The 27,662-nt window shown below is 40.2% G+C and overlaps 1 protein-coding gene across 4 annotated transcripts in view; it reads left to right on the forward strand.

The window, feature by feature from the left end:
- Positions 1–27,662, forward strand: part of PALM2AKAP2 (PALM2 and AKAP2 fusion) — a 249,014-nt gene that overhangs the window by 97,102 nt on the left and 124,250 nt on the right. For 2 of the 4 annotated variants that reach the window (XM_052701322.1, XM_052701323.1), the window contains exons 4-7: positions 6,600–6,714; positions 7,275–7,296; positions 13,078–13,179; positions 16,420–17,124. In XM_052701322.1, the coding sequence (XP_052557282.1) occupies positions 6,600–6,714; positions 7,275–7,296; positions 13,078–13,179; positions 16,420–17,124 (944 nt within the window). The remainder of the gene's footprint in view (positions 1–6,599; positions 6,715–7,274; positions 7,297–13,077; positions 13,180–16,419; positions 17,125–27,662) is intronic. The other 2 variants (XM_052701324.1, XM_052701325.1) reach the window with 2 other exon arrangements.

The following is a 27,662-nucleotide window of genomic DNA, read 5'->3' on the forward strand; positions in this document are numbered from 1 at the left end:
GCAACGTGTCAGCCTTCTGTGCTTCTCTCCTAGTCTCTACGTGTGTTCAGCTTGTGTGTACTGCTTTGGGAGGAGGGGAACCACATGTGTTGACATGCTTCTAAAACAGAGAAAAAGTAGCTCCAACTGTTGGAAGTCTCACCACAGATACAATGATTAGTACACCAACAGGGTGTTGCTTTGGCAAGGAAAGGACTGCATAGCTTTGGCAAGTCCAGGACAAAGCATTTGTAAGCTGTCCAGATAGCCTTCTACATCTGAAGCAAATAACGGTTTACTAACTAACTCTGGATAAATACATTTGGTTTTTATAGCTGACCATGTTTATTTTGAGAGATCCTATGGCCGATGTGTTCTTGATTTGTTCTTGTTTTGGCTAAGCTAACAGTGATTAACATGGTCCTAAATCAGGCGGATGCAAAATATTGATGTACAGCTCCCTTTTTGTGCATGTACATATCTACTGTAAACAGCCAATGAAGCCATACAGTGTATTTTCTTTCTTAACAAATTCTCCAAATTACAGTGGGTTTCAATTTTTGCTAAGTGAGAGGAACTTCCTGTGTGATCAGGAAGACACGGATAGATAGATACAGAGCAACTCATGCAAATTCATGCCTAAATCTCATTTACGGGCATTGATTAGTGATAATGCGTTCCCAGTTTTTCCAATCACACAGCCTTTTCAAGGATGCTAATTAACTTTGCTGCTCTTGATTATCAGTCACACTCTGCAAACAATACCGTTCTGGAAATCATACCGTGCACACTGCTGGATATCCTCTTTGAGGGTTAGCTTTTCAAAAAGGATGAGCTCTGCAGAAAGACAAAACTAAGAGGTATTGAATTACTCAGATCCAGAGTCGCATTTCAGATCCTGCTTCAGACCTGAAATCAGGCAGTTTTTCACCACCAGCACAGCTTGTGTGTTGATACATAGAGACATCTACAGATGCTTCACCTGGGTTCAGCATAACTGCCAGTGTTTGCTAAGAAAACTAAGCCAATGTAGAAACTAAGCCAGGTGATTCTCTGCTTCCCTATAGCAGTAAGAGCACAGTTCATGACATAGAATGTAAGTAAATGGCATTTTGCTTTACAGCTATTTTGCTGAGATGTGGAAGTCGACATAGGTGCTGACTACCCTGCTGGCCATACTAAGTAGTAGGAATGAGTGGCCCACAAGGTGAAATATCTTAGCCAGTACTCAGTTGCACTGCAGGAAAAGGCTCTTGGCTCTGTGCTCAAAGATGGACGCTGCACTTTAAGTTTCAGTTTGCCCATAAGAGAAGAAACACTTTCTGTCATTGCTTTCTGGTCAAAAGCTTCACGAAGGCTAAGTGCGTGAGACAGAAACTGAGCCCATACAGAGATCAAATTCAGCCCTACAAATGTCAAAGGAGAGCCCAGCTCTCCTTAAACTTTATGCTTAACTTTCTGTGTAGTAATTATTAGGGAGGTTGGTAATAGCTCTCTGCATATGAGTCCACCTTTTTAATATCAGTTAGATTTTTACCTCTGAGAAACTTGGTACTAATTTTTAGTGTCCAGATCCATTACTCCTTTGTGCCTTTCATACCAGGTTGATTTAGAGTGTCAGTGTTAGAAGAGTGTTAAAATACTCACAGCTGAGCCATTCTCACTTTGCATATGCATCCTTCACCTTTTCCCTTTCAGTGTTTATTATGATTAAGTCTTTCCTGTTTTCCTTTGTATATTTCCCTTATTCATGCAGATGAATGTTCGTTTTTTTACTGACACATCAATATGTATGCCACAGACATCATTTCTATTATGCATCTGTCTTCCCAGCAGAAAAGGCATATTTCTCAGGTTGTGGAGTACAACCCAGCATTCAGAGCTAAAACTGGCTAAAGAACTGATCTTTAAACCTGTGGCTGTTCTCCCTGCTTATAATGCTGTTACAGTCCTACCTAGAAAAAAAAAAAAAACACTGCTGAGCTTTCTCCCAGATGAGGTATCTCCAGAAAGCATGTGTGTGCCAGAGTTAGTGAGCTGGACAGAGGAGGCTGTGTTGTCTTCTGGCATGGCTCTCCTTACTTAAGATTTGTGTGTCCTTGTTGCAAAGAGCGAGGCTGTGCATCAACTGTGCGAGCATCCTGAGAGCACTCTTCAGGGTTTGTGCTGGGGTCAGGGCAAAGCACTTGTATCTTTCAACAGAGAGGAAGACAAAGGCCTAAATTCATTGTTTTCAACATCAATGCACATCTACATATACCACAGTACCAGCTGTTTCTTTTCTCTTCACCTCTTAGCTCTCCCCTCTTAATTTCCCTTTCTGTCATCTGAACTAAAAATACTCTCCAAAAGTTCATTTGGTCTCTGGTCCCAGCATCCCCGCATGAAGTTTCACCCCATCATCCCTGCTCTTTCAGAATATCCCACCCTGCTGACACATAGGTTCAAATCCTATCAAACGCAAAAATCAGATTTCCTTCAGACACCTGATGCATCCTCTTTCCCCTGCAGCACTGAGCAGTCCTGCTCTGAATTCTGCATCTTATCTAACACTTACAGATTTTGAAAGAGAAAGCCTACCTTGAAAAGACTTTCTTTACCCCAAAGCCTTAGTGGATATCAAGCCTTCACTGAACAAAGCCCTGAGCATCCTGGTATGATCTCATAATTAACCTGGTTTGAAGGCCTCTAGAGGTCTCCCATCTGACCTGGATTATTGCTTCTGTAAGCTTACCAACCAATGAGTGAGAACACCCACAGATGATGATGGCAGAAAAATGATGGCCAAGAGACAGAATTCCTGGACATCTTCTGTTCATGATTTCTCCCCTTTGTGGTGGGACACCACCATAAAAATGACCAAGTAGATCACCTGGTTTTCATGACCATTCTTCTCAGTGCTGAGCCCAAGCATCATATGGGACACTACCAGGTTTTCGTAATCCAGTCTGGACCACTTTCAACAGGCACCTTTTCCCCAGCCTCCTGGACGCCAAGTCAGGATACACAGGAATCCTTGAAATATGCTGGATTTCCTTGTGTGTTCAGGTTAGCTGCTTCCAGGAGAGCATGACCAAAACAGAGCACTTGATGGCCCTGCTGGGAATTGCCCAACAGGGCTGGACAGATAACCACTTTCCTGTCTCCACCTCCTGGGACACAAACTTGGAGCTGAGATGTGGCAAGAGAAACATCCCTTGCAGCCAAGGAAATCACACCACTGAAAATGCTCTTGTATCCTCAAGTGCTTATGGCAGATGTCCACCAGAGGAAGCTGAGGTACAGAAAGCCCAAGACCCAGTCGGATTTCTGAGTGACGAAATCTCCCCTCTTTGTTCCTATGGTATTAAGGGAAGTGGGACTCAGAGTACACCCACTGTAAAGACCTGCCCATGACAAAGCAACTCCTGAATTCATCACCTGCTTTTTTTTAATCCTTATGGCAGCAGTTCAGCAGATCCTGGAGATCAGATAACTACTTGCGCTGAGAAGCAGCTAGGCTAACAGTCTGTTTTATACCACTTCAAAACAGTCTTGAGCTCCATTTTCCTGTGTGTGCATTCCCTACAGCATTCCTGATACTGCAGTTGTTTATTTGATGGCTTTATTGTCATGGCTGTCATTCAAACTCTAGCCTGAAGTCTGCTAAGAAGCCAGGAAGAAGGGAACTAGAGGGTTTCCTTACCAGGTGTCAAATGACAATTAAAATACATCCTATTTAAACTGGGTTAGAAGAAAGGGACATTATTGAATACTTAGGAAGCTTACACTGGAAGAATGTAAGGACTTTGTATATGCATGTATGCGCACTTTGATGGATTTATTGCTGTTTAGATCATTATACAGCATGTTGCCTGAAACAAATGTGCTATTAGTGCCTGTTTCTCAGGCTAAACTTGCGTTTGTCTGTTGTATCTTGTTACCAAAATAGCCAGCAGTACACCTGGTCACCCAGAAAATTTGGCAGTATGATACAGCAGCAAAAAAAGAAGGACACAAAACAACCTTCAGTTTGTATTGTGACTTTAATTTTTGCACTGCTTCAGTGTAAGAAGCCCAAAGACGGTAGGCGCAACTGCCTACTGAAGATGTATTTTCCAGCAAGGTCTCTGGTACCTGTGTGATTTCCTGGTTTATGTATACAACTGCTCACATGGAAACAGCATTCTGTGCAGAGCAGTTCTGTTACCTCACATATCCCATTAGCATTTCCTCGGCCTTCAAGCATAGAGATTAGAGTCGTAAACTTTAGTGAAAAGGAATAAAGTAACCTCCTGTGGGTAATAACGCTTGGTAAATGATCCCCATGCTATATAACAGAGTGCATTCTAGCTAAACACATCTGAATGATCCCTATTTCTCCTGCTGCTGCTAGGGATCCAGCATTTTGCCTGCAGGACCAGATCAGTCTCAGTAATGCCTTGGAGTTCTTAGTCTGCCTGCAATGATTTCAGTGGAAGAAGAGCAATGTGGACCTACAGCACAAATTTGTATGCATTCTAGGAACTCTGTCCCTAAGAGCCCTACCATGTCTTTCATAGTGGCAACTCTGAATCAATTCTTTTCCTCTTTAGCAAGTTGCTGATATTACTGACTCTAGAAGGTTTAAAAAAATTAAAAAAAAAGAAAAAAAAGTTTCCAGAATAGGAAAATCTAATATATCCAAATTTTTTTTAGTGGCAACAGTAGTCTGGCATGAATGCAGCAGGAACTGTGGAAGTGGACTGGGAGCAAAGGTTAAGAGGAACACAGACAAGTAGGAAAAAAAAAAAGAAAAAAGAAAAAAAGAAAAAAAAAAAGAAAAAAAAAGCAGATATCCAGAAAGTAAGAAATTATAAATCCACACAATGGCAAAATTTTCCTTTCACAGTTTTGAGCCAGTGCACAAAATCTGCATTTATGATCACCTCTGATTGCAAGAAGTCTAACAAACATTTGCAGCGCTACTCACAGCAAATGAGTTGCCTTACTCCACGTGTGCCCTCAGTGTTTTCATTGTCATAACAGACGAACCCATGTCCAGCTCATCTGAAAGAATTTTTCACGTGAATTTTGTTGTTGCTGACTTCTGTGCATTGCCATTTTCCAGTCTCTTCCTGGGTCATGTGTCTAGCAACATGCACCAGGCTGCACAATATGTATCCCGAACGTGCTGCTGAGTAATTCACTGGGAAGAAAAGAGACACACTACCAAAACCCCACTCACCCAGCTCCACGACATAATTTTATCAGAACATAATAATTCAAATGTCTTTGTCAGCAAGATATAAATGTGCATGGATCTACTCATCAGCCCGAGGGACACGGGAGAAAATGGAACCACCTTTCTGTTGACTTCTAAATTCATTAAGTAGGAGCATGGCAATCTCTGACCTCGGTGGCAAATGATTTTTTCGCTTAAATTTAAAAATATTTCCTGGGAAGGAAAATTGAGATGAAAGAGTACTTTTGAAAACTTTCTCCCTGCAGTATTCCCTGTACCAACTTCCTCTATCTCACTAGAATGAAACATTAGCTTTTTTTAAGCATTTTATATTAACTTGGAGAAAGCATTAGGTGGATTGGGACTGCAGTTTCTAACAGTATTTACATTTGGGCACATGAATTTTGTAAGCAACCCAAGCTATTGAGCTCCTGAAAGGAGTAATCCTTCCCTGCCTCCCAGCTCACTGTGCACAGTCACCTTCTCCTTGCCCTCTGCCTTCTGATTAAACAAGCATTAATGAAGCCCTGTGCTGAACAGAGATGGAGAAGAGCAAAAAATTGTCCCTTTGTTCATTAGTTTCGAAAATTGAGAAAATAGGAACAATGATGAGCTTAAAAATAGAAAGAATATAACTGAATAATACTGGTATAAATCATGGCAAGAAAAGCAGGTTTAAGTTAAAGTAATGGAGAATCTGACCTTGTGTTTTTGTGCTTAAAGAATATCCCAAATCAGTATGAACTGCATCTTCAGAAGTGAGTGTTGTTAGATCTCACCAAGTTCAACAAGCCTGTTTGCCACCTAGAAGAATAACACTGTTCTCTGGGTATTTTATTATGTGTAGCAGTATGTTACTGTACCATCCAGTAACAGTAGGAAGCATGGATGGAGATCCAAGGCTTTTAGCTACCGTAGAAGAAAGCTCCAGCCAACCAGAATTATTAAGGAAATTGGGTGATGCATTTGCTCCTAAAAAATTCCTAATACAGCCAGTTGTCTGCCAGCTTCCAAAAGCTATTTCCACTTCCATTGTCTGTAGTACAGCAGCACTCGGAGCAGCATTCCTCTAATCATTACTGCATTTCTACAGTTATATTCAATACTCTGCTTTCTACAATGGAAGTGCATGTCTGAGAGATGTTAAAGGAATTGGGATGAAGGTGTACTTTTAGTTAACCTACACTTTTTTTGCAAAAGTTTGTATAAGAAAATTATGTTTTTTGCCTTGAGTATATGCTTTATAAATAATTCATGTCCATTCACGCACTAGTAAGTAAGATGTGAATAGCAAGTATAGAAGTATTCCTTATGACACTTGAAATTCTAATTACTACCTTGGTGACTTTATCTCACTGAAATGTCTTTCATAAGCTTTATTTTTCTGTGTATATGTATGTCTGTGTGTCTTCCACAGGTTGGAACAAGAAATACAGAAATTAGAAAGTGAGGAATCTCAAATATCTGCCAAAGAACAAATCATTTTGGAGAAACTAAAGGAGACTGAGAAGTCCTTCGACAACTTGCAAAAGGTATTTAAAAAAAAAAAAAAACATTGGACATAGACTGAAACTGAGACTCTTAGCACTATTCCAAAATAGCAGCTATAATTCATGCATTTACAGGAAGGTTGAGGGCAGTCGCAGAGCATTTATTTCAAACCAGGATGACCAAAAGCAGCAAAGATACAGAGGTGTCAGATCTATTTTGGTTTGGACTATTTGGATTTCCCCTCTCCATTCCAGCCTTTTCAAGAAGGAGATTTAGTACTCTATCTCATAGCTTATCTGCATGTGAGCTTTTGGAACCCAGTGAAAGATGTCAGGATGCCTGGAAGGAATCTCAAGCTTCCCCCTCTTAGTAGCACCCAAAAATAGCATCATTTGACATAAATGCCACTTTTGAATGATGCTGCCTATGAAAAACAGCAAGAGTTCTCCTTTCTGTTACAAACGTGTCCCGCCTCCTTGGCCTTTAACTGCACCTAGACCTGAGGAGCCAAAGACCCAGTTACCCATGTAAAAGTGACAAAGAACCATAAAAGCAACCCTAAAAAGTTTTAACCAGTCTTCTTTCTTTTTTCTCTTCACAGACTTTCTCACACCAGGATGGTGGTAAGTGCCTTTTTACTACTGTTTATCTTTGAGTTTAACAAACGTTACATAGCTGTGTTGCAAAAGTTTACAGAGTGAGGATTCTTCCATTCATTGCGTGATTCTGATTTAATGCTAGAGCCATTACCTTTTTCTTTGATGTTGTTGTAGTGCAAGCACAAATGTCACTGTTTCTGTGGGGCAGCATTCCTTTGGTAGGGCTCCAGCGACTGCTATGTACATACTAGGAAAAATAAAATAAGGGATGTCTTAAAACAGTCATTGATCAAGACATCCAGATGTCTTCCAAGTTACTGACCTCTTCCACAACACGGCAGCCCAACAGTGCAGATTCCTTTTCACCTGCTCAGTGATCTATGCTCCCCCTTCATGAGCTCATACTATTAACAAACTGCTAAATACAATGTGGACTACTCCTAATTTACAGCAACAATCTGCTTTTGATTAAAATTGGATTACTTCTCTGACGAAAGACATTCTATCTGTGACTACTGTCATTGAAGGAAAGCCTTGCGTAGGTGAATGAGGATGCAATAATTCCTAGTTTATGAGCTCAATGTGACAAGATATGTGGTCAATCTAAATACTGGTATTCAAATGCAGGTGTCTGGGTGAACAAAACATACAGTTTGTTGCAAAAAGTCTTGCTGTGCACCTCCACGACCATAGGACCCAGGAAGGACAGCACATTGATCCATCTGCAGATAACTCTGTACTCCAGACACAGGTTCCCAGCAACCAACTTCAAACTGATAAGATGCAAATTTCTAGTTCCTCCAGTTTTTTTTTCTTTCCTGAAGCTTTTGAAGTTGTCTATCACAAAGTAAATAAATATTCAAAATGGCAAATATATTGTACCTGTGCAGAGTGATAAGTTTCCTAAGCAGGAATCAGTGCTTGCAGGTATTAGCACATAATATAGCACCTAACACATGCAGCAACCTTCAGGACTCCTGCAAGGCATGGTCTGCATTTTCATGAGTGATACGATAAAACTTGAGTCAAACAAAACTCCACATAGCAAATGTGAGGCAATAGTTTCCCCTAAAGCTTTTTCTTGTAGCAGTACTCTTGCATCTGCAGTACTTTGTTCAACCTCACCATGCTCAAGATTTGGCCTGATCTCAGCACATTATTCCTTCACAGACTGAGCCAGAAGCAAACATAGCTTGTGATGTCTGTAGGCCTAACAGGTAACAGTAAAACTATGTAAATGGCAACAGGTTGCTCACAGAAACCTTATGTGACCAGAGGAGGGAGGGGATTTAGATAAGTTAATGGGTACCCCTTCTGAGGGCTTGGTTTACCTGCCTTACCTCATCCTCTTGATAGCTGGTCATCCTCTAGGCAGTTTTGTGAAGCAGCTGCACTCTGAGGCTCTAGAAATGTTCAGGATTGTGAGCCATCACACTGACACAGGTCTGCCTCCCATTGCGGGCATGGTATGGCTGTGCATGCCTGTATGGATAAAGGTCTGTTTTCTGCTGCCCAACAGCGGTCTGTGTTGGCAGCTGATCACAGAAAGAAGAGTTTATGTATATTGCTAGCTGTGAGCAGTTCAATAACGTAGGTTTGTCCACCTTTCAAATACACATGCGACTTCTTTTATTGAGGCAGATCATTCACTTGTCAACTGTATAATGTATGTTGCAGAGGAAAATGATAGGAACCATTTCATTTTACAGCAAAGCTATGTAAAAACATACAGAGTCAGTACTTACACCAATTGCTACCTATGTTGGCAGACCATTCAACTGATGCCTGGAAGACTGAGCTCATATATCTCGTGTTAGTTCACAGAATACATACTTCCCTTTATTCCAAATGTAGTGACGATGTAGAAAGTGATTTACCTCACCAATTACCTCTACGTGCTTCTGTGCCATGTATGTGGCGTTGACATAGCTTTTGCTTATGTAAAAAAAACTGAGCAGAGAGCTCAGAGCCCAGAGAAATACAGAGGGAGATGAGGGGAGAGAAGAGGTGGTAGACAGTGATGGTCAACCCAGTGGCTCGGTATCCTTCCTGAGTGACTGTTTTGGCAGTGACCACCTATGAACCTGAAGTCATCCAGACACAATAAACGCGAATCCCACATTTCCAGGGTACAAACATATTTTGCCATTATAGATTGCCACACAAAATAAAGCTGAGCAGAAACTAAGGTTCTGCCAGTGGTTCTGTACTCTGCAGTCAACCTTCTGCCAGCCTATGGTGCCCTAGGCCCACAGGAGAAGCTCTCCAGTTAAACAAGACCTGAGATAACACTAGGGATGGTGTCATTTATTGCTTTCCATGTCTACAGGCAAAACCAGGAACTCTGTAGTATTGTTCTGCATGCCTAGTGTGAACAAATAGAAAAGAGAGTGCTCACACTCCATGTGTGCATATGTTTGTGACTCAGTGTATGCATAAACTAAAAGCCCCATTAAGATCCAACATGACTCTGTTGACTCTTTGCCCTGGGGTAAATTCATTCCCTGCAGCCTTAAGTCATCAGAATGCAAACTGCAGTCTGCTACTTCAGTGAACAGGCAAAAGCCATAGCTGCAGCAACTCTACAGTTTGCATGAGCTGTTTGAATCTTGTGTATGTTAACATGTGCTTGACAACACTGTGACTGAAAACCTGATGTGGATGGTTTGATTCCCAGCTGCTGGCTTAGCAACCCATCTAGCTTCCTCTGCTTCAATCTGGATTGACACACAGCCACCTGCTGTGAGCCATGTTCCTGATCTTACAAGTGTGGCAGGGGCTCATCATCTTTGTTCACCCTGCCATAATGCTCTGCAGAACTAGATGGCTTCACAGGGGAACAGCTCTGTCCTGAGTGCCAGTGTGCATGGCAGAACTCAGGCACCCAGTTTGTTGGTAGTTAGACATTTTAAAATAAATCAAGCTCTTGGAAAACGAGCTCACCGTGAGCTACTTTGAGCAGCCCCAAAGGTTTTGTGTAAGCACCCTTGAAAGATTACCAGGCCCTATATGTGTTCTCAGTCACTTCAGTAGTCTGATAATACAGAGAAGTGCCATAATCCTAAAATGTACCTTGTTGTAAATAGTATGAAAAGCCACAGGGCATGTTTTATGGCATTCTTAGATATTAATAGATCATCAAAGGTTGAAATGGACCTACTGAATGGAGTCAGTTCAAATGCTTTAATTTATGACCTGTCTAAATTCTTATGTGAACAAAATGCTAATTGTGTCTCAGCTGCTCCTTGTAAAATTGCTCTCATATTGATTTTAGACCTTGTTGACAGAGAAACAAAGGGAAATAAGCTCTTTTTGTCCAGGGTCGGGTGGGGGGGAGCTGTCACAGAAACAGCCAAAACAAATCAAACCAAATATCCCAGTCTCTCTGATATCCCTCTGATACACGTCCCCCCCACTACAACTTTCCCACTCTCTGGTAACTGGAGATTGTCTGGAGTCCTTGAACAACATTTTAAAGTACTTTATTATATGTTTCTAAGCTGAGTCAATACTAGCAGCAACTGAAAGACATTGCCTTCTAACACAAGAGGCCAAAAAGTCAATACCTTACTAAAGTCCATAGACATGCAAGCATCACAGTGAGAAGTGCTTGGCCTACTGCTGGACAACAGCAGTGCTAAATGATAGGATGTGCTGACAACACCCATACATGGACAGACAAGTCTGTCACTCAGGTCATTGGATGAGTGTGCAATGAAACTGCTGTTCCAGCATCACACTCGGTGGGGTAAATAATTACTAAATTTCTGCCATTTCCAGAATACAAAGTGCCTTCTCGTTATGGCCCAGAAGCAGTCTCAACATTTCTTACTTCTGAGAAATTACTTCAGTTTTCAATGCTAGCCTGCTCATTTGCTGGTGATGTTTCACAGAATAACAACAGAGAGCATTGCACCAATTTCTCACCAGAGGCAAGACACCCTACAAAAGAAAGCAGCTGTTACTGGCCACTGTTCAGTCAGCTGTGTCCTAAACAATAATTTCTCCTGGACCATATTGCTAAAAAGAAAAAATTAGAAAAAAGAACCTTCAAGGAAACATTGTGCATTGAAAATATAAAGGCTCAGTTGCCAAGACTGCCATTTGTCACTGAAGTGTGAAATAAAGCAGTATTTCCCCAACTGAGTTTTTTGAAATTCATCTGAACTTCGGTAACAACTTCCTGACTTTCCTGAATGAATTTACACTGTGCCTCTTCCTCATCCTATTCTGACACAGGAAACAAAAGACAGAGCAGGTCTCTTTTATAGGATCATAGAATCACAGAATGGTTTGGATTGGAAGGGACCTTTCTTGAGTCATTTCCATTGCTCCAGTGGTGGACTGTCCTCTTCAGGACTGCGATTACTACCTCATCTTATCAAGCAGCTCCAGTGGCCACTGCAGGCTGCTAGGGCATAAAACCATTCCACTCGCAGCAGGCACAGCTGTCCTTCAAAGGAGCAGGTTTGGAGTTAGAGGTAACATGTTAACATGGAGTTAGAGGTGACATGGAGTTAGAGGTGACTCTTATTGGCAGTGCCATCGGGTACAACATGTGTTTCTTGATTTTTTGGGGGCATGGATATTGGCCGACAGGGAACACAGTGAATGTATCTCCACTCACAAGAGAAATGCCGGCAGTGATGTAGCCACCAACATGGAACGTCATTTTCTCTCATCCTTCTCCATTTCACATTCACTGTCTGTATTAATTCTTTGTATTTCACCTGCTCACAAACAAGAGACACTGAGGAAGGCAGATTTTACCTCCTCTCCTCACAGGTGAACCAGGTCATATCAAGGGCGCAGCAGCTTAATTTCACAATGTATCTGCAACATATCCTTGGAGGACAACATATCTTCTGTGTCAGACCAGATGGAATTTCATGTTTGAACAGAAATTTCACCTTTTCCACACAAAATTTTAAAAATTCCCAACTGATAAGAAACTGATTTTTTTTTCCCTGCTTCTTTTGTTTTGGAAGTCAAACTGAAAGTTAGTTACTTGCATATCTCTCCTCAGAGCTCTTTTGATTCAGCCATTGAACCTTAGCAGAAGTTATATTTAACCCAGTCATAAAACTTCTCCCAGTATATGTTTATAAAACATCTTTAATGTCTTTTCTAAAGAATATATTTAGTTTGTGGTAAACAACAGTAAGCAAGTCAGCCTTCCAGCAAGTTCTCTACTTTTCTGAACACTGTTAATGAACAGAGGCACTACAGAGCTGGCAAGAACTTAATAGGTGTTGCAGGGCACAATGGGCACCCTACTAGACTATATCTATATGTTATTTCATTATTAGCTATATTAATATCTCTAAGAACAAAGAGCCAACTGGCAGTTCTATAGTATGCCAACAACCCACACAAAAAGAACTGGCCTTTCATCTCTTTCAGCCAACAACAGCATTTTTAGGCTTTTATATCTCTATGTGAGATGTTTGTTATGCTAGATATTACTCCAGGTTTGTTCCTTGCCCACCCCATCTTTCCCCCCAACACTTCCCATATTTAAAGGTCACAGACTTGATAAATCCAGAACCTCCTGACAAATAATTTTGTGTGTTGAACTTACACAAGGTTTGAGTCATCTGGACCCATTCCCTCCTACCTCAGCTAGTTTACTGAGCACCAATCACACGACTGTGACTTTGCATTTTGTTTGCTTTGATCCAATTATCTAATACAAAGCTCCAGCAACTATTGTCAGGGCTGACAAATTAACACTCTGCTGTCTAAGCAATGAAGCCACTGGGGCTCGAAGCACAAATCTAACTGTTTCCTGTTCTCTGACACCAGATGCAGTAAATTACATTTGCTCCCAGATCCCTGAACTCCCAACCCTCTATTCACGATCACCAGAGCCAGTTCCTGGGCGGGACGGAGCAAGCAGAGTAGCTGGTAAGTCTCAAGGAGCAAAGCTTTATAATACCAATCCAGTAGCCATGAACTCTTCTTTGTTATATTTCCTTAATTGGTCTGGACTCCCGATATCATTTAAATGCCAGGAAATGCTGTTTGATACATATTTTTCAAATAAGTCAAGGCTTTTTAGGCAGCAGAGAGCACTCTCAAAACACTATATATTGACCAAACACAAGCAGCATAGGAAATGTGTCATTTTTTGTGTGTGAAAACACTTAGTTCTTTCCATCTCTGCTTAGAAAAATACACAATATCCACACCATGGTTTTACCTCCTCCATTGTACCCAAGTGACTCCCCTCGAGATGAATGAGACATACAAGCACTCACAAGCCTCCAGTCATGCTTCAAACTTAAATGCCACTTTATGCCACTTTGTTTCCATTCTTTCTTCTCAAGAAAAAGTGTGGGGAGAATTATAATGATGTGTTTTGTGCTTGCAGCCATACAGAAAGCATTGTAACACTTATTTTCAGACTGTGTACGTGTCCTAAATGTACAGGTGTCATCGTTAAAATCTGCACGTGTTCCTTATTTTAAAGAGCCTTCTTCTCTAAACAGCGTGTTCCCTATCTCAAACCAAACTGCTTGTGGCTACTTAAGAGGTGTCTAGAGGAATAAGAAAAGAAAAGGTGGTTATCAGGAAGAACGAGTTAGTAAGCATAACAAAGCAGCTTTTGCAGCTGAGACACTGTAGACCACTATTGGATATGTCATTTTGTTCAGATAAAATGTTCCTATTGCAAGCCATACTAAAAGCTTCTCTTCCACCAGTGCTTACCCTAATCTGTCTGAAAAGCAAGTTTTTCACTGTATGTTTTGTGCCATTTTGTCGATACCAAGAATGCAAACATTTATTTCACTCTGTGGATGACCAAGAAGCCTTGTTCACATATCCCTTGAGAAGAGTATTCTGTGTATGAGAAGACACTAGCACATGTCTAGCTAACAGTCTACAAGGGTAACATCCATCTTAATACATTTTCAAAGTCTATTAAGATTTTTTAAAAGAATAGCCTCAGAATCCCACAGTTTAAAGCAATAGGGAGAAGCCAGTTCTTTTCATATGTACATTGGGATCTTGTTGTCATGAAGCACTGTGTCATGTTACACTTTAATTAAAGCTTGTACAGAAGGCTTGTCCCCATGAATACAGGCTGTCATCTTCTAGTACTGCTTTCAGTTTCAACTCCATTGTCAGACAGCTTTGTATTGTGTTAACAGAGCACATTTGCAGTAAATAAGCTCTTGCTGAATAAATTTTATAAATCTACATTAGTTCAGTTCTCAGCTAAGTTGACAAGCTGGACTGCTAGATTTTCCTGTAGAGAAGTAGCATTGTGCATATCAGTGGATAAACAGAGTTCTGTTATTCATTTCTCCCATGGCAATGTGCTTCACTAGTGAACAGCTTTCCAAGACTTTCAGATATATTTATGCATTTACTTGCAAAAGTAGCTTTGATGTGATCTCCAGGGTAGGTCATAAAGCACAAGTTATATCAAAAACACTACTGCTAAGTTATCATAGATAAAAAGAAAATGTTGACAGTGGCAAATGTTTAAGCTAATTTGACAAACATCAAATACACAAGGACATGACCACACTTGTGAACTTTCTAAATCAGGTCTGTCTTCAGCACAGAGTTCCATGCAGTGCTGGAACTTGTTGATCAAATTCTTCCTAATATGTAGGATATTGTCAGCTACACCCATTCTACAGTATCTAAATTTTTCATCTAAAGATATAGTAGTGTTCATGATGCACCACGTGATTAATTACATAATGCTGATGAGAGATTTCATTTTGAGAATACATTTTAAAGTATTCTGCTCCACGAGAATAATAAGACTGAAAGAATGCATTTTATGTGTAGTTTTTAATCCTAATGGTGTTTAAAATACAAACATATCAAGCTACACTGACCCTTGGGCAAATTATTCTATGTTCACTTGAAAAAAAAAGGCAGGAAGAAAGCCAAGACACCAGTTTTTGGTGTCTCAGGTAAGAAAAATCATGATTATGCTATTTAGGTTCATTGGTGAAGATGGTCATCATAAGTTTCACAAACACTTCTCGTTGCTTGTGGTAGTTCGTAAGTGTCTGTGCTTGTCTGTTCAAGAATGTCTTAATCCATATGCAAGGAATATTTAAACAGATGAACACTTCTGCCTCTGGAAAATCTGTGAAGCCTTTACACATTTTTCTTTGAAAAGCTCTCCAGTGAGATGCCATTTTGTCTCAAAATGAGGGTTAGAGTGATGAATACTATTCCTGCTATGTGGTCTCAACTATTTTCGACTTATTGCTGCGTCTTTTTTAACTGCTAGAAAAGTTTAATTGCTATTCTAGAACAGCATCCCTCACACACGTATTTTTATCCATTGTTTCATGGTGCTTTGAAAATTGGTTCATTATTGCTTTTTTCTTCACCTTTCCCCTTTGGAGACGATGCTTAGGCTCATCCAAAGAAGGGTGGGAGCTCCTCAAGGCCATTTAATATATTCTATTACCTTGCAAACAGAGATCACTGTTGAAGTCCTGGTGTGGAAGAAGAGATCTGTCCTGTCACAAATCTACAGGAAAAATTATCTCATTCCCATGTGATTTTGTTTTTCTACTTGTAGAACAGGATTAAAAAAAAATGGTTCTTCACCCCTCTAAAATGTTTTGAATGCCATAGATGGAAGAGATAAGCAAGTGTAAGTGTTTATCAAGTCTGGGTGCTACTTGCAGCAAACAAAACTTCTTACCAGCTAACTGGTAGTTTGATGACAGAAAAGGAAAAGAATATAAACAGGTTGCTGGAGATTAGTTTAATTAGATTTAGTTTTAGTTATTATTTAATTTTGAGGCAAGTTCAGAAGGGAAATAGTGAGGCCAGACTGCATGCTGTCACTTCCCTTTGTCTGAAGTACACCTAACCTAAGTGCTCTTGGCACTCCTGACTGACCAGAGGCAGCCCCACATAGTGTGAGTTGGAAGACTGCATCCCATCTGACGCAGGTATGTCTTGCCTCCAACTACACAAGAAGCTGTAAATTAGTAACTACCTCTGTTCACAGCATTGCATTCCACTTCTAACGTAAAGCACTTGACCCTTTAGAAGCAGCTGACAGGAAAAGGGGCACCATAGTTTTCTTTGTCTGTTTGGCAATTAACCATTCACTGGCTTTTTTTGTTGTAACATGCACTTCCTTTCTTGTTTTCATTCAAGCTTTGTGCACCATGGAAATTAATGTGGAGAAAGACAAACAGACAGGAGAGACCAAGATTGTCTCTGCTTCACCTGTTGGCCCAGATGAGGCCCATCAAAGAGGATTCAAAGTCTATGATGATGGTACCAAGGTAGTCTATGAGGTTCACTCTGGTGGCACAGTGGTAGAAAACGGAGTACATAAATTAAGCTCAAAGGACGTAGATGAACTTATGCAAAAAGCTGGACAATCAAATGTAAAAGGAGGGTATGAAATAATGACTGTGTCAGACAGAAATGCAGTAGCTGATGGAAACCTTAGCCATATGAAGGAGCAAATGCTCTTCAAGGAGGCAAAGCTGGAAATGGTACACAAACCAAACAAAGGGCATGCTGTGAGTTCCCAGCCCCAAGACAAACCCCGTGGTGGCGAAGTTCCAGAAGCCAGTGCAGATCAACCAGTGACAATGATATTTATGGGCTACCAGAGCATTGACGATGAAGAGGAGACGAAAAAAGTGCTGGGCTATGATGAAACCATCAAAGCAGAGTTGGTTCTGATCGATGAAGACGATGAGAAGTCTTTGAGAGAGAAGACAGTGACAGACATATCCACCATGGATGGGAACGCCGCTGAGCTGGTCTCTGGCAGGCCCCTGTCAGACACAACAGAGCCCTCCTCTCCTGAGGGGAAGGAAGAGAGCCTGCCCTTGGAAGCTGCCCCAGGTACACAAAAGAAAAAGCGCTGTCAATGCTGTATTGTCATGTGAACACCTTCTTCTTCCCCACTCCGGCAGCTCCTGCTCCATCACTTACCTAGACCTCATTGTTCTTCTAGCTGCAATACTGTGAACTGGAAGTGAATGCCTCCATTGCCTTGCAGTTGGGTTGCTTTGATTTCTAGTTCTTCAGGAAGAGGAACGCATGGTTATTTTCCCATCAGATGCACACTTTGGGGTTCGAGGAGTGGTTGGAGATTTTATTTTATTTTTCTCCTTAATATTGCAGAGTGAGAGATAAGTGGGAAATGGAACAAATGTTTTCATATTTATTTGATCTATACATATATATAATATATATAATGAAAACACTTTTTACATTTTCTTTGGATATCTGGCAGGCTTCATCAGTTTCCTAGGATTTCATGGGAGTCTGAATTTCACAGCAGCCAGATATGAGAGCCTTAAAGAATGTCACTTCTCTTTTTTAAGACAAAAATCACATTTAAACATTATTTTATAGATGCTACTTTTTATTTCTCAGGGGAAGACTTAGATCATTTTACTATTTTAATTTCCTAAAACTTCCTTCCTGAAAGGTTTGCATAGTTTTGTTTTATAGTAACTTTTCAGTTTAGCTTGCAGTGTCACAAAAATCCATCAGCCATTTCTGCTTATTGGTAATACCAAAAGTGGACCTTAATTATTCTTTCTAGAAAACATATGAATGATAATTTTGCCTTATATAAATCTTCCAGATTACAGTATTGTATGTGAACTTCATCTCCCCGAATTACAACAGAAGCTAACTTGACAAGAAAAAGATGCAGCTGTAACACCAAGTGAAACGGGGTTACTGATCTAATTACTTGCCTTTCAGTAACTCTGCCAATGTTATATATGAAGTTTCCTGCTGAACTCCAGTAGAGGAGAGATACTGCTTTCTATTTCCCTAGCATATAAGTAATCTTCTCTCACAATCTGACCCTGCTCGCACTGAATTCAGTGGGGAAATTCTCAGTGCTGGAAATGTGGGCAAGGCCAGATTTTTATTCTGCATTAGGAAACTGTTGTTTTTCATTGAGTGCACCTCCAGTGCACTGACGTACTGACAAGTGATGGGTCTGATCCTGCCATGCTTACCTAGCCAAAACTCCCGTGGAGGCCTACCAGAGTTTTGTTTAAGCAGCTGTTTCAGAAAGCGATCCTAGCGCCGTAAGGCTGACATTTTAAAAATGCTGGTGGTTTTGGATGCTTCACTTCCTGGTGTGGGATACTTCAGAGAGGCCTGATTTCCAGCAGATTTTTCTTCTGCCCTCTGAAAATCAGGCCTTTAAAAAAACGTCTCAAAGCTAAACTTTAAAAAGGTGAATGCATCCAAAATCAATAGATGTCTCTTTATTTCTCAGTCCATTGTTTCTTCTAACTACAACGAAAAAGCAGCCAGCTTTTTCGTGGTAAGATAATATGAGCCTGATTCTTGTCTCACATTGGTTTTGCTTAGGTGCAACTTCACTCTGGTGAAATTAGTCTGGATTTGTAACAGTAGAAGTGAGACTGAAAATCAGGATTTGTGTTTTCTGATAGTGTTAAAAATACTGAAGAGTATTTTGAAGTGTCTTTGAAACTATCAGACTTTAAAAATGAATACAACAGAAAAAAATATATTAAAAAGAAAGAAAGAAAGAAAGTAACAACAAGCCTCTTTTCATTCTGAGGTGGTTCCTATGGTATTTCTGTATTTTCTTGGATGGTGCTTTTACTGCATTAATTGTTAGTTCAGAGCATCTGATTAAACAGTTCTTGCTCTGTACTCTTTTCTTTCTGTGCCAGTAAAAAAGACACTTGCTCATTACAAAGGCACATGAGGCACACTAAAAACAGACACAAGAAAATGCAAAAGGTAGTTCCTATGTATGATCACTTAGCTGTCAATACAGAGTCGGTCAATGTAACTTTTCACCACTGCCCAGGTTACAGTAATAAAAAAAGAAAATTGGTGATTAAGAAAAGAGAGCTACACCCATCTGACACCTGCAGGAATTATGCTGGCCTCTGAATTTTGCTTCAGTGGCCTGATTTAACATGTAATAGATTTCTGCATGTTCCTCAGCCTCCTCTGGGGCTTTTGGATGAGAGAAGGACCAAATCCAGCAACAGAAACTCTGAAAATCATCACTTGACTCAGGCCTATGTGATTAACAGTTGTATCAGAGAAGAGAATGGCTGCAAGGTTGTGCACTGTGACAATTATTACTAGTGTCTGTTTGCTAGAAACTGTGTTGGAGATTAGCAACCTGTATTTTTGTTGGTTTGGAATGTTTTGGGTTCGTTGTTGGGTTGTTGGTTTTTTTGCTTTGTTGTTGTTGTTGTTGTTGTTGTTGCTGTTTTTCCAGAAATGGTAACTATTTACAAATCTCGACACTTCTTAAATCAAGGCCATGAGCTTTCAGCTCTATCACATGGCTTCATGAGGCGGTCCTCAAGTTTAGCAGACCAAGGTGTGGGTAGTTGACCCCGGGGGCTGAGCTATCCTAACTCATTCTATTACTATTCATCAGCCTGGCCGTGGTAATCCAGACCCTGACACCATCACACAGAACCATTTCAGGGCTTTTTGTGCGTTTCCAAGGAGCAATGTGAAGTCACTGCAACTTAGCTGAGGAGCACTGACCCATGCAGCTTTAGTCACGTCATCATTGCTTGCTCCAGTCCAGGCACTGTGCAATGGGGAAATAGCCAAGGCTTCAGCAGGGCATGCTTAGAACTTCAAGAATTGCAAGAACATTGTGACATAAACCAGAGGGACAGTAAAACAGTTTTTACTTCTTTTCTGCACCATGAAAGCCTCTGGAGTGTGACTCAACCTACTCAGGAGCCAGTGTGAGGCCTGCAGACATGCTTTGCAGTAGTTCTGTCATTCTGGGGCCAGCATACCTCACCTCTAAAAACATCTTCTGCATCTCTCGTCCTGGTCTGGCCAGTCATTCCCCCTCTGGGTGTGATTCTGCCTTCATGGCCACCCTGGCCTCCTCACCTCTTCCCAGGCCAAACGTTTTCCCTACCACTCTTTCCCTTACAGACATTTTCCCCACAGTCCTCTGCTCATGACACTTGGATTTGACTGAGGACATTCTCGGGTACCACTCCTTATCTGATCTGTCCATCCTTCTCTTCAGCCTTGCACTCCCCAGTCAGATGATCTTCTGGTTCAATACAGACTCAGCTTTTTGGGGATGACTCCCTTAGTGGCCAGCTTTGGGAGATGCGTGCTGAGGCTGGGACCAGAATACATCTGAGACCATGTGACATTTGAGGCACAATGTAGTAGGGAGATGGTGGCATGTAAGAGCTCAGAAGTGGCCCTTCAGTGGTTAGAAGTAGAGCACAAGCCTTAAAACTTAAACCTGCCAAATACCTACTGCTCAGTACCTGTAGCTGACATTGAGTGCCTAGGAAGGCCAGTGTTTTTTGTGTTCATATGAACTTCATGGTTCACGGGCCATGACAGATCAAAAACAAAAACCTGAAGGTGAGTTGCAAAGGGTTTGTCTTTGTTAGTCAATGGTAGTTCCATATCTGAGGTCAAGCAAAACACAAAACAAAAGCAAATCAGTCTGAACTCTGAGAGTCTTAGCTACACTGCCTGAAACATGCTTATTCCAATCATTTTCTTCTGCAAGTGCGACAGCCTTGTTGGACATCAGCTTGTCCATACTAGCCATTAGACTGCAGCCAAATTACATGGGAATTCAAGTGTGTTAGTATATGCTGATGAATGTAAACTGATTTCCAGGGCTTCTTTGAGCTTTGGAAGGCATGAATTTTTCTTCATGCCCTCAGACAGAAAGCAGCCAGTGGAAATATATGCACAATCAGATCTGAAGGAAAAGGTCCACTCTACAGTAAAGCAGAGAGAGATTTCATAAGGATCATAACGGGAGTTTTTTGTATTGTTTTGAGCAAACTCCCTGTCTGTTTATCTTATGCCATCATCTGTACATTTTCTATTTCAGCATGAAGAGATACATAAAGGTACAGTCAGAAACTGATTCAGTGTTAACATTTTGCCACAACGAACTGCTCGCCTTAATTTTTGTAAGGAAAACAAGAAAACTCTTTTCAGCATATCTTTTCCTAAACTGGAAAAAAGTAACCTATGAAACTTTTTTATATTTTGTATTTTCTAAGTTTCTATGAACCCAGTTTCCATGTTGTCCCTTGTTTTCATTCAGGGACTGTTTATTTTCAAACCACTGCATCCTACTTCTTCTTTTTTTAAATAAAAAAAACCAGAAGAAAAATACAAATCAGAAAACACAACATTAGAATTAGTGGCTAGGCAATCTCTTTCAATTACAAGAATATCAATACAGAAAGAAAAGAATTACAGGGTTATTTTCTTTTTTTATTTTCCCGTGGCTGATGTACTGTATGGTATATGTTTACAGAACTCCTTTGGTCTGCCTTTGTGATGTTATCTAAATGAATGACAAAGTAGGTATGATGTGCCATTCGACAGTTTGCCTTAGAACTCTTGGGTTTCCTTCTTTTTGTATCTTCGTTTCTTTTTTTTTTTCCCCACTTTTTTTTTTTTTCCCCCAAAAAAAGTGCAGGCTGTATTCCAAAGCTGTATAAACACAACATTATCTTTCAATCCCCAGTAAGAGAAGAGTGCACAAGCCCTTCTCCATGAAGCGAACCTGTAATGGTGCAATAAAAGTCCCCCGTCCTGCAAACAGAAACACATATGTCTAACCCCAGTGTACGTAGGCCTATTTCAGTCAACAGGACTACTCATGGGGGGAGCGTGTGTGTAGATGTCTGCAAGACCAGGGCATGAGTGATTAATACAGGGTGTAGTTTGGGTGTTATTTGGGTACCTGCACCACTTTCATACATGCTGAGTTTGCCCAGAACGGTCTAAACCTAGAGGCAAACTCTGAGTGTTGCTACTTCTGCTAAGAAAAACATAAAGCAAGATGGTGCTGAGCATCCAGTGGGATCAGGTCCTGAGTCAGCATTGCTACCATGGCAGTGGTATTCTTGAGCAAACATTCAGTGGGACTTCCCTGACAACTATTTTATCAGTCCCCTGCCGTTCTATCTAAGTTCACTACTGATTCTTAATGCTTAAGATCGGAAATACAACTTAATTTGGGCAGGAAGATAGCATAGTGAGTCATTAGAGAAATAAAAGGTGTTCTACAATTTGTCTTAGTCCAAAATCTAAATGGTGTACTTGGAAAGTAAGTGGGGATATAATAGAAAATGTAGTATTTTACATTTGCGTATTTTTTTAATGAATAAGTATTTTTGTAATGAGATACAAATCCTAAATAGGGATTTCAGTTTCTGAATATCATCCTACCTGTGACATTGAGCCTTGGAACTTTTTCGTACATTGATGACAATGCCCAGCTTCTTGGGATCTTTTGTAGACCTAACCACATTTTTGTCCAGGATCACAACGCTTTTTAAAGACTAACAGTATAAGAGTAGTATCCAAAATACCTGCTGTGAACACAGCTAAATAAATTCATTTATTTTCCCTTCCTTCTCCTCCTCGAAGAAAAAAAAAAGAAAGAAAGAAGAAAAAAAGGTGGACCTATGCTTTCTATAGATAGACAACCTTATCTACAATGCCATCAAGGTAGATAATAACTACTTTCTTTCAATAAAGAGATACAAATAATAAGAACTATAACATGTTTTTTCAAAATACAAGAGGTGGTGGCAGTGGAAGGAGTAGAACAAAATCATTTGGACAAAGTGGAGAATTTTCCCACAGGCTAATATGTGGTATCTTACATTTTTTTAAACTCACTCTTTTTCAACTACTCTCCCTGTCTTTTAGGAAATTTAGGATTATCTCAGATTAAATTTCAAGAGCTTTCTGAAAAGCAAAAAAAAAAATTTAGTTCTGAGCTCAATCAGAAGTTACAGGCTATGACAATATCCAACATTAAGGTGGACTGTAATTTTTGCATGTAAACAAGTAAGCTGTATAAAATGGATGAATTTATTAAATTTAGAAAATGAATGGATTTCCATCTAGTCCAAAGAGAATATAAATCCAACTTGTAATATAAACATATGATAGTATTTTACTTGTAAATAGTGACAAGGGTGCATGAAGTTCTTAAAAATGCCCCACATGTTTAAAATCAACAGCATCACAAAACTGAGCCTTTTTCCTCATGGGTTCAAAATGTCTTGCAAATTACCTAATTCCTTTCCTGTGGCAGTTCCAGTTGAGCTACTCAATGGATTAAGACTGTGTTACGTTTCTTAAGGGCAAACTTGTGAAAAATTCTGATCCCCTTTCCCCACTTTGCAAATGCTTCTCTTATTTTGGGCAATATTGCTGTTATTGTATTGCAAACCTTCCTCTGTGATTGTTTCCCAAGTGCTTCGTAAAGCAATTTTTAGATTTTTTTTTAAGGTCTACCTTAGAAATTGAAAAAAAAATAATTAGAGTGATCTGAGTAACTCACATCCATCAGTTTGGATACATTCATACACCCTTAACTTACACTGTAAACTAAGTGACTTAGACCTGATCTTGAATATCTTGTTACACCTAAAGACTTGCTCATAAGCATACAACTAAGCACGCAAACTGCCCTTTTTAGTCTAATGGAAAGTCCCATCTCAGAGAAATTTTAGGATAGGAACAAATGCTTTTGGGGTCTGGGCTTTAAATAATATTGCTATAAGCAAGGCTTACGCTGTTTTCACTGTATCTTCTTATTGCTTTAATTAGATAGATTTTGTAAATGGTGTTGTGAAACTGGTGCACTTTTCTGCAGAGAGGTGTATATATAGACATGACCTCCTGGCCAACTGTGTTTGAAAGCAGATGAATGCCTTCTGGGCAACCAAAACTCCTGGTGGCCTGAGGAGGGCTGAGCTGAATTTCATGCCTGCACACAAACATGAATTAAAAGAGGCAGTGTGAGTTTTTCTTCCAAATTTTTCCCTTTGCACGCCTCTGCTCCACACTCTGCCTGTCCCCTGTCTCTGTACTTGCTCTCATTTCAGACACCATTGCTCAGTTGTTCCTTTTTTCCCCCTCTCTGCTTCACTTTTCATGGTTCCCTATGAGCAAAAATGGGGGAAAGAAGAGAGACTAGAGCCGAAAATCTCACTCACCTCAGGCATGTTTGGGTGAGTCCCAAGTTACATGAAATGGCAGTATCCTGTCCTCAATTTTTGGACTTTTCCCTGCATTTTCCTAGATTTGTAGGACAAATCTGATACCAGAGGAGCATTCTCTGTCTACTCATCTGGCATCCCCCGAGGTACCACAATAGCCTTGTTATTTAGGTAACAGTGCTGTCTTTCTTTCCATTCCTATGGGAACATGTTAAACCCCCAAGCTAGATATGAGCTCCATATGCCCAAGTGCATAAGATACCAGCATCCAGAAGCCTCGTAGGGGAGCAGGAGACAAACCATCCCCTAGCTGTCAGGTTGCTACCAGCAGGCTGAAGGAGCCAGGAGAAAATGTGAACTTCCCTGCAGACAGATCCAGCATACAAATGCGCTCTCAGTAAAGCTAGATGCCAAAAAGCTACTGGTGTCCCTCCAAGTTAATGTGGTGGTCAGAGAGGTGAACTCAAAAATAAAGAGGGTTCTGTGCAACCACATAAAATCCCAGTTGGACACAGTGCTTAAGCTCCACTGACCTTAAGCAATTGCTGGAAGTGTAACACATGCTTAAGCACTGTGCTCATTAGGCTCATTAGGGATAGCTTCAGGGGTGTGTTAAGATCTGCCTGCACCTATGGTTAAGGTGCTTAACTGAAAATGGGCTTGAATTTTGTCGCTGTATTTTGCCAGGATGGATGTAGGCACCAATTAGGGGCTGATAGAAAAGATAAATTTGTTTGAAACCTTTTTATGGCCTCTGAATCTTTGCACAGCAAAGATAGACAAGCAAGAGCAGGTCAGGACAGAGGCAAAAGAACACTTCCAAATGTTTCCTGCCCTTCCCAACTCCATTCACTCCACAGATGAAGAATGACTCTTTATAGGGGTTCAAGAAAATGTTGTGTAAAATGCAGCTTTTATGGTGAATGTAGGTTGTGGTTGAGATTTTTTTAAGCTTTAGTCTCCCACTTTCTTTGTGAGCTAATGTAAATAAATTCCCTTTTTGTTGGGGAAAATCTGCTGTGCTAACACTGGATTAGAATTGCTGGGGATAGCTGCTGTACTTTGTAACCTGAAGTGTACTTTTTTGACTGTTATGTTTTTTTCTTCAGATTAAAAAAAAAAAAAAAAAAAAGAGTACAAAAAAAATCAAAAATAAATAAAACAAGAACACTGCCAGCAACAGCCATGCTGTAACTGTGGCTTCTCTCTTTTTTTTCTCTGTACAGTATTACTAGTAAATAAATCTGCCTTTTCACTGCGCCTACCTCTGTGTCTTTTTACTGTGTTTCTCTCTACCCACCAATCTTCAAAATACTCTGTGACCTCAAGGACACACCACACTGGAGCAGCCTCTCTCACTAAAAGAAATAAAGTACTAACTACACAGTTTGTTGTTTTTTCTTCTCTCCACTGCTGTGCCCTGCTGTTCTAACTGTTATTTCTCATAGTTGCTTCAATCCATACTAACTCTTCATACTTGTTACTGCCTCATTTCTCTTTTTCCTTCCCATCTTATGTGGTTCTTTGACATGCATATCATGGACCAAGTTACTCTAGGACTTCTTATATTTGAAGATGAAGTCTTCTTGGTTTAGATCAGTAAGACAGTATGTTCCAGGTCTACTCTTTCCTCGTGGAGGGAAGAGTTCCATGCAGTGCATATGCAAGTTCCCAGATATCATCACTAAAGAATTAAAAGGTAGTCAGAATAAACAGTGTGGAGTTTCTTCCTGGCTTATCACAGAAATTGTCCTTTGTATTTCAGGACTGGAAGAAGCTTGACAATATCTGACTTGCAGCAAAAAATAAAAGGGAATAAAAGAATATACATATATATATACATATATACATATATATACATACATATATATACACGTATAATACATATATGTATATATATATGTGTGTGTGTGTGTAAATATATATATATATATTTACATGTATATACACACACACATATATATATATTTACATATATATACATATATATATATTTCCCCCCAAAATGCTATATTTACCCAAGTTTAGTCAACAGTGTAGGGATTGGTAACACAGCCAGGTGCCATAAACTCTCTTCTCACAAACTGTCTGTTCGGCATGCAGCCCAGACAGCCATGTAGGAAACTCACCACAGATTTCCCATTGCTACGTAAGTACAACCCCTCTGCTTCTTTCACCCTATATCCATCCCAAAAATTATGCATCACACATACCTGAGGCTGCAGTACTCTTTAGTGGAGTAGAAGGAAATGACCACTTGTCCTTGTTCTGTTGCTTTATAATATCATCCTGAAAGATTTGCAGCAGGTAGGACTTCAAGCTCTTCTTACTTGCATAGAAAGTACAAAAAATTTGTCTGCCCTCAGATGCTCTGTGAGTGATGGAGAACTGGTATGTTTATGCCCTCAAAGGACTGGAAAACTGATCACAACTGCTACACGACTTAAATTTCCTTGGGTTTGCGAAGATCTTCCTAATTCAGAAGGTGCATTACTGTGGCCAAAGGGAGAACCATGACCCTCAACTAGCAGCAGTGTCCATGCAAAGAACATGCACTAACAGGGCTTTTGTCATCGGCTACTAATTTAGTGCAGACTACTGAAAATATTAGGTGCATATTCCATTTGCTGACTCATACCATGGCCGGTGCTGTACTGCCACTCTTCATCCTTTAATTTATTTTAATTATTTATTTATTGCTTTCATCACTCACTTTGGCTGAAAACTCTTTCACTCCACGAAATCAGGTCAGACAAAGAAACGATGAGAACAAACTTGACAAAATCAGATAGCACTGTTGCCACTGAAGTTTCAGAATGAAAATAATTGCATACACTTTCCCTTTTTAAGCCACTAGGAAAAAGAAAAGCGAACCTTTATTTATTTTTTCCCTCCCACCATCGTAGTGTGTTGGAAGAAAAGAAATGTTTAGATAGTGAGATAGTGTGGCAGTATCCTGGGACTCTTAAGGAGTGGTTCCCTGGGAGCCAGTGACTTAGCAATGAAGTTGGATTTAGTACATGGGAGGACAGTTCTCTCAATTTTACGTTCTTTCTCCTTTGGCTTTAATAGTGTCTTAGTAATTAAAGAAAGAGAGAGAGAAAGAAGCAAATTCTAAAAGCTTAACACATTCAGTAATCTGTCAGGAGAAAGGAGCAGAGCATTTCTCTTTCAGATGGCCCCTTTCTTTCCTACAGGATCCTCACAACCTGCCTTTGGCCTGCTCAGCAATACTTCATCCTTCACACTGCACAATATTTTTAAGTTTACAGAAAGAAATCTCCGAGCCTATAAACTAAGAACGAAAAATTAAAAAGGGACTAGAAATTATCAACAAAATTATCAACAATCAACAAGACTGCCATTTACATTCCCCAGCTGCTGCAG

Source organism: Tympanuchus pallidicinctus, unplaced genomic scaffold, assembly GCF_026119805.1.
Source record: "Tympanuchus pallidicinctus isolate F22 unplaced genomic scaffold, pur_lepc_1.0 scaffold4, whole genome shotgun sequence".
Lineage (NCBI taxonomy): Eukaryota > Metazoa > Chordata > Aves > Galliformes > Phasianidae > Tympanuchus > Tympanuchus pallidicinctus.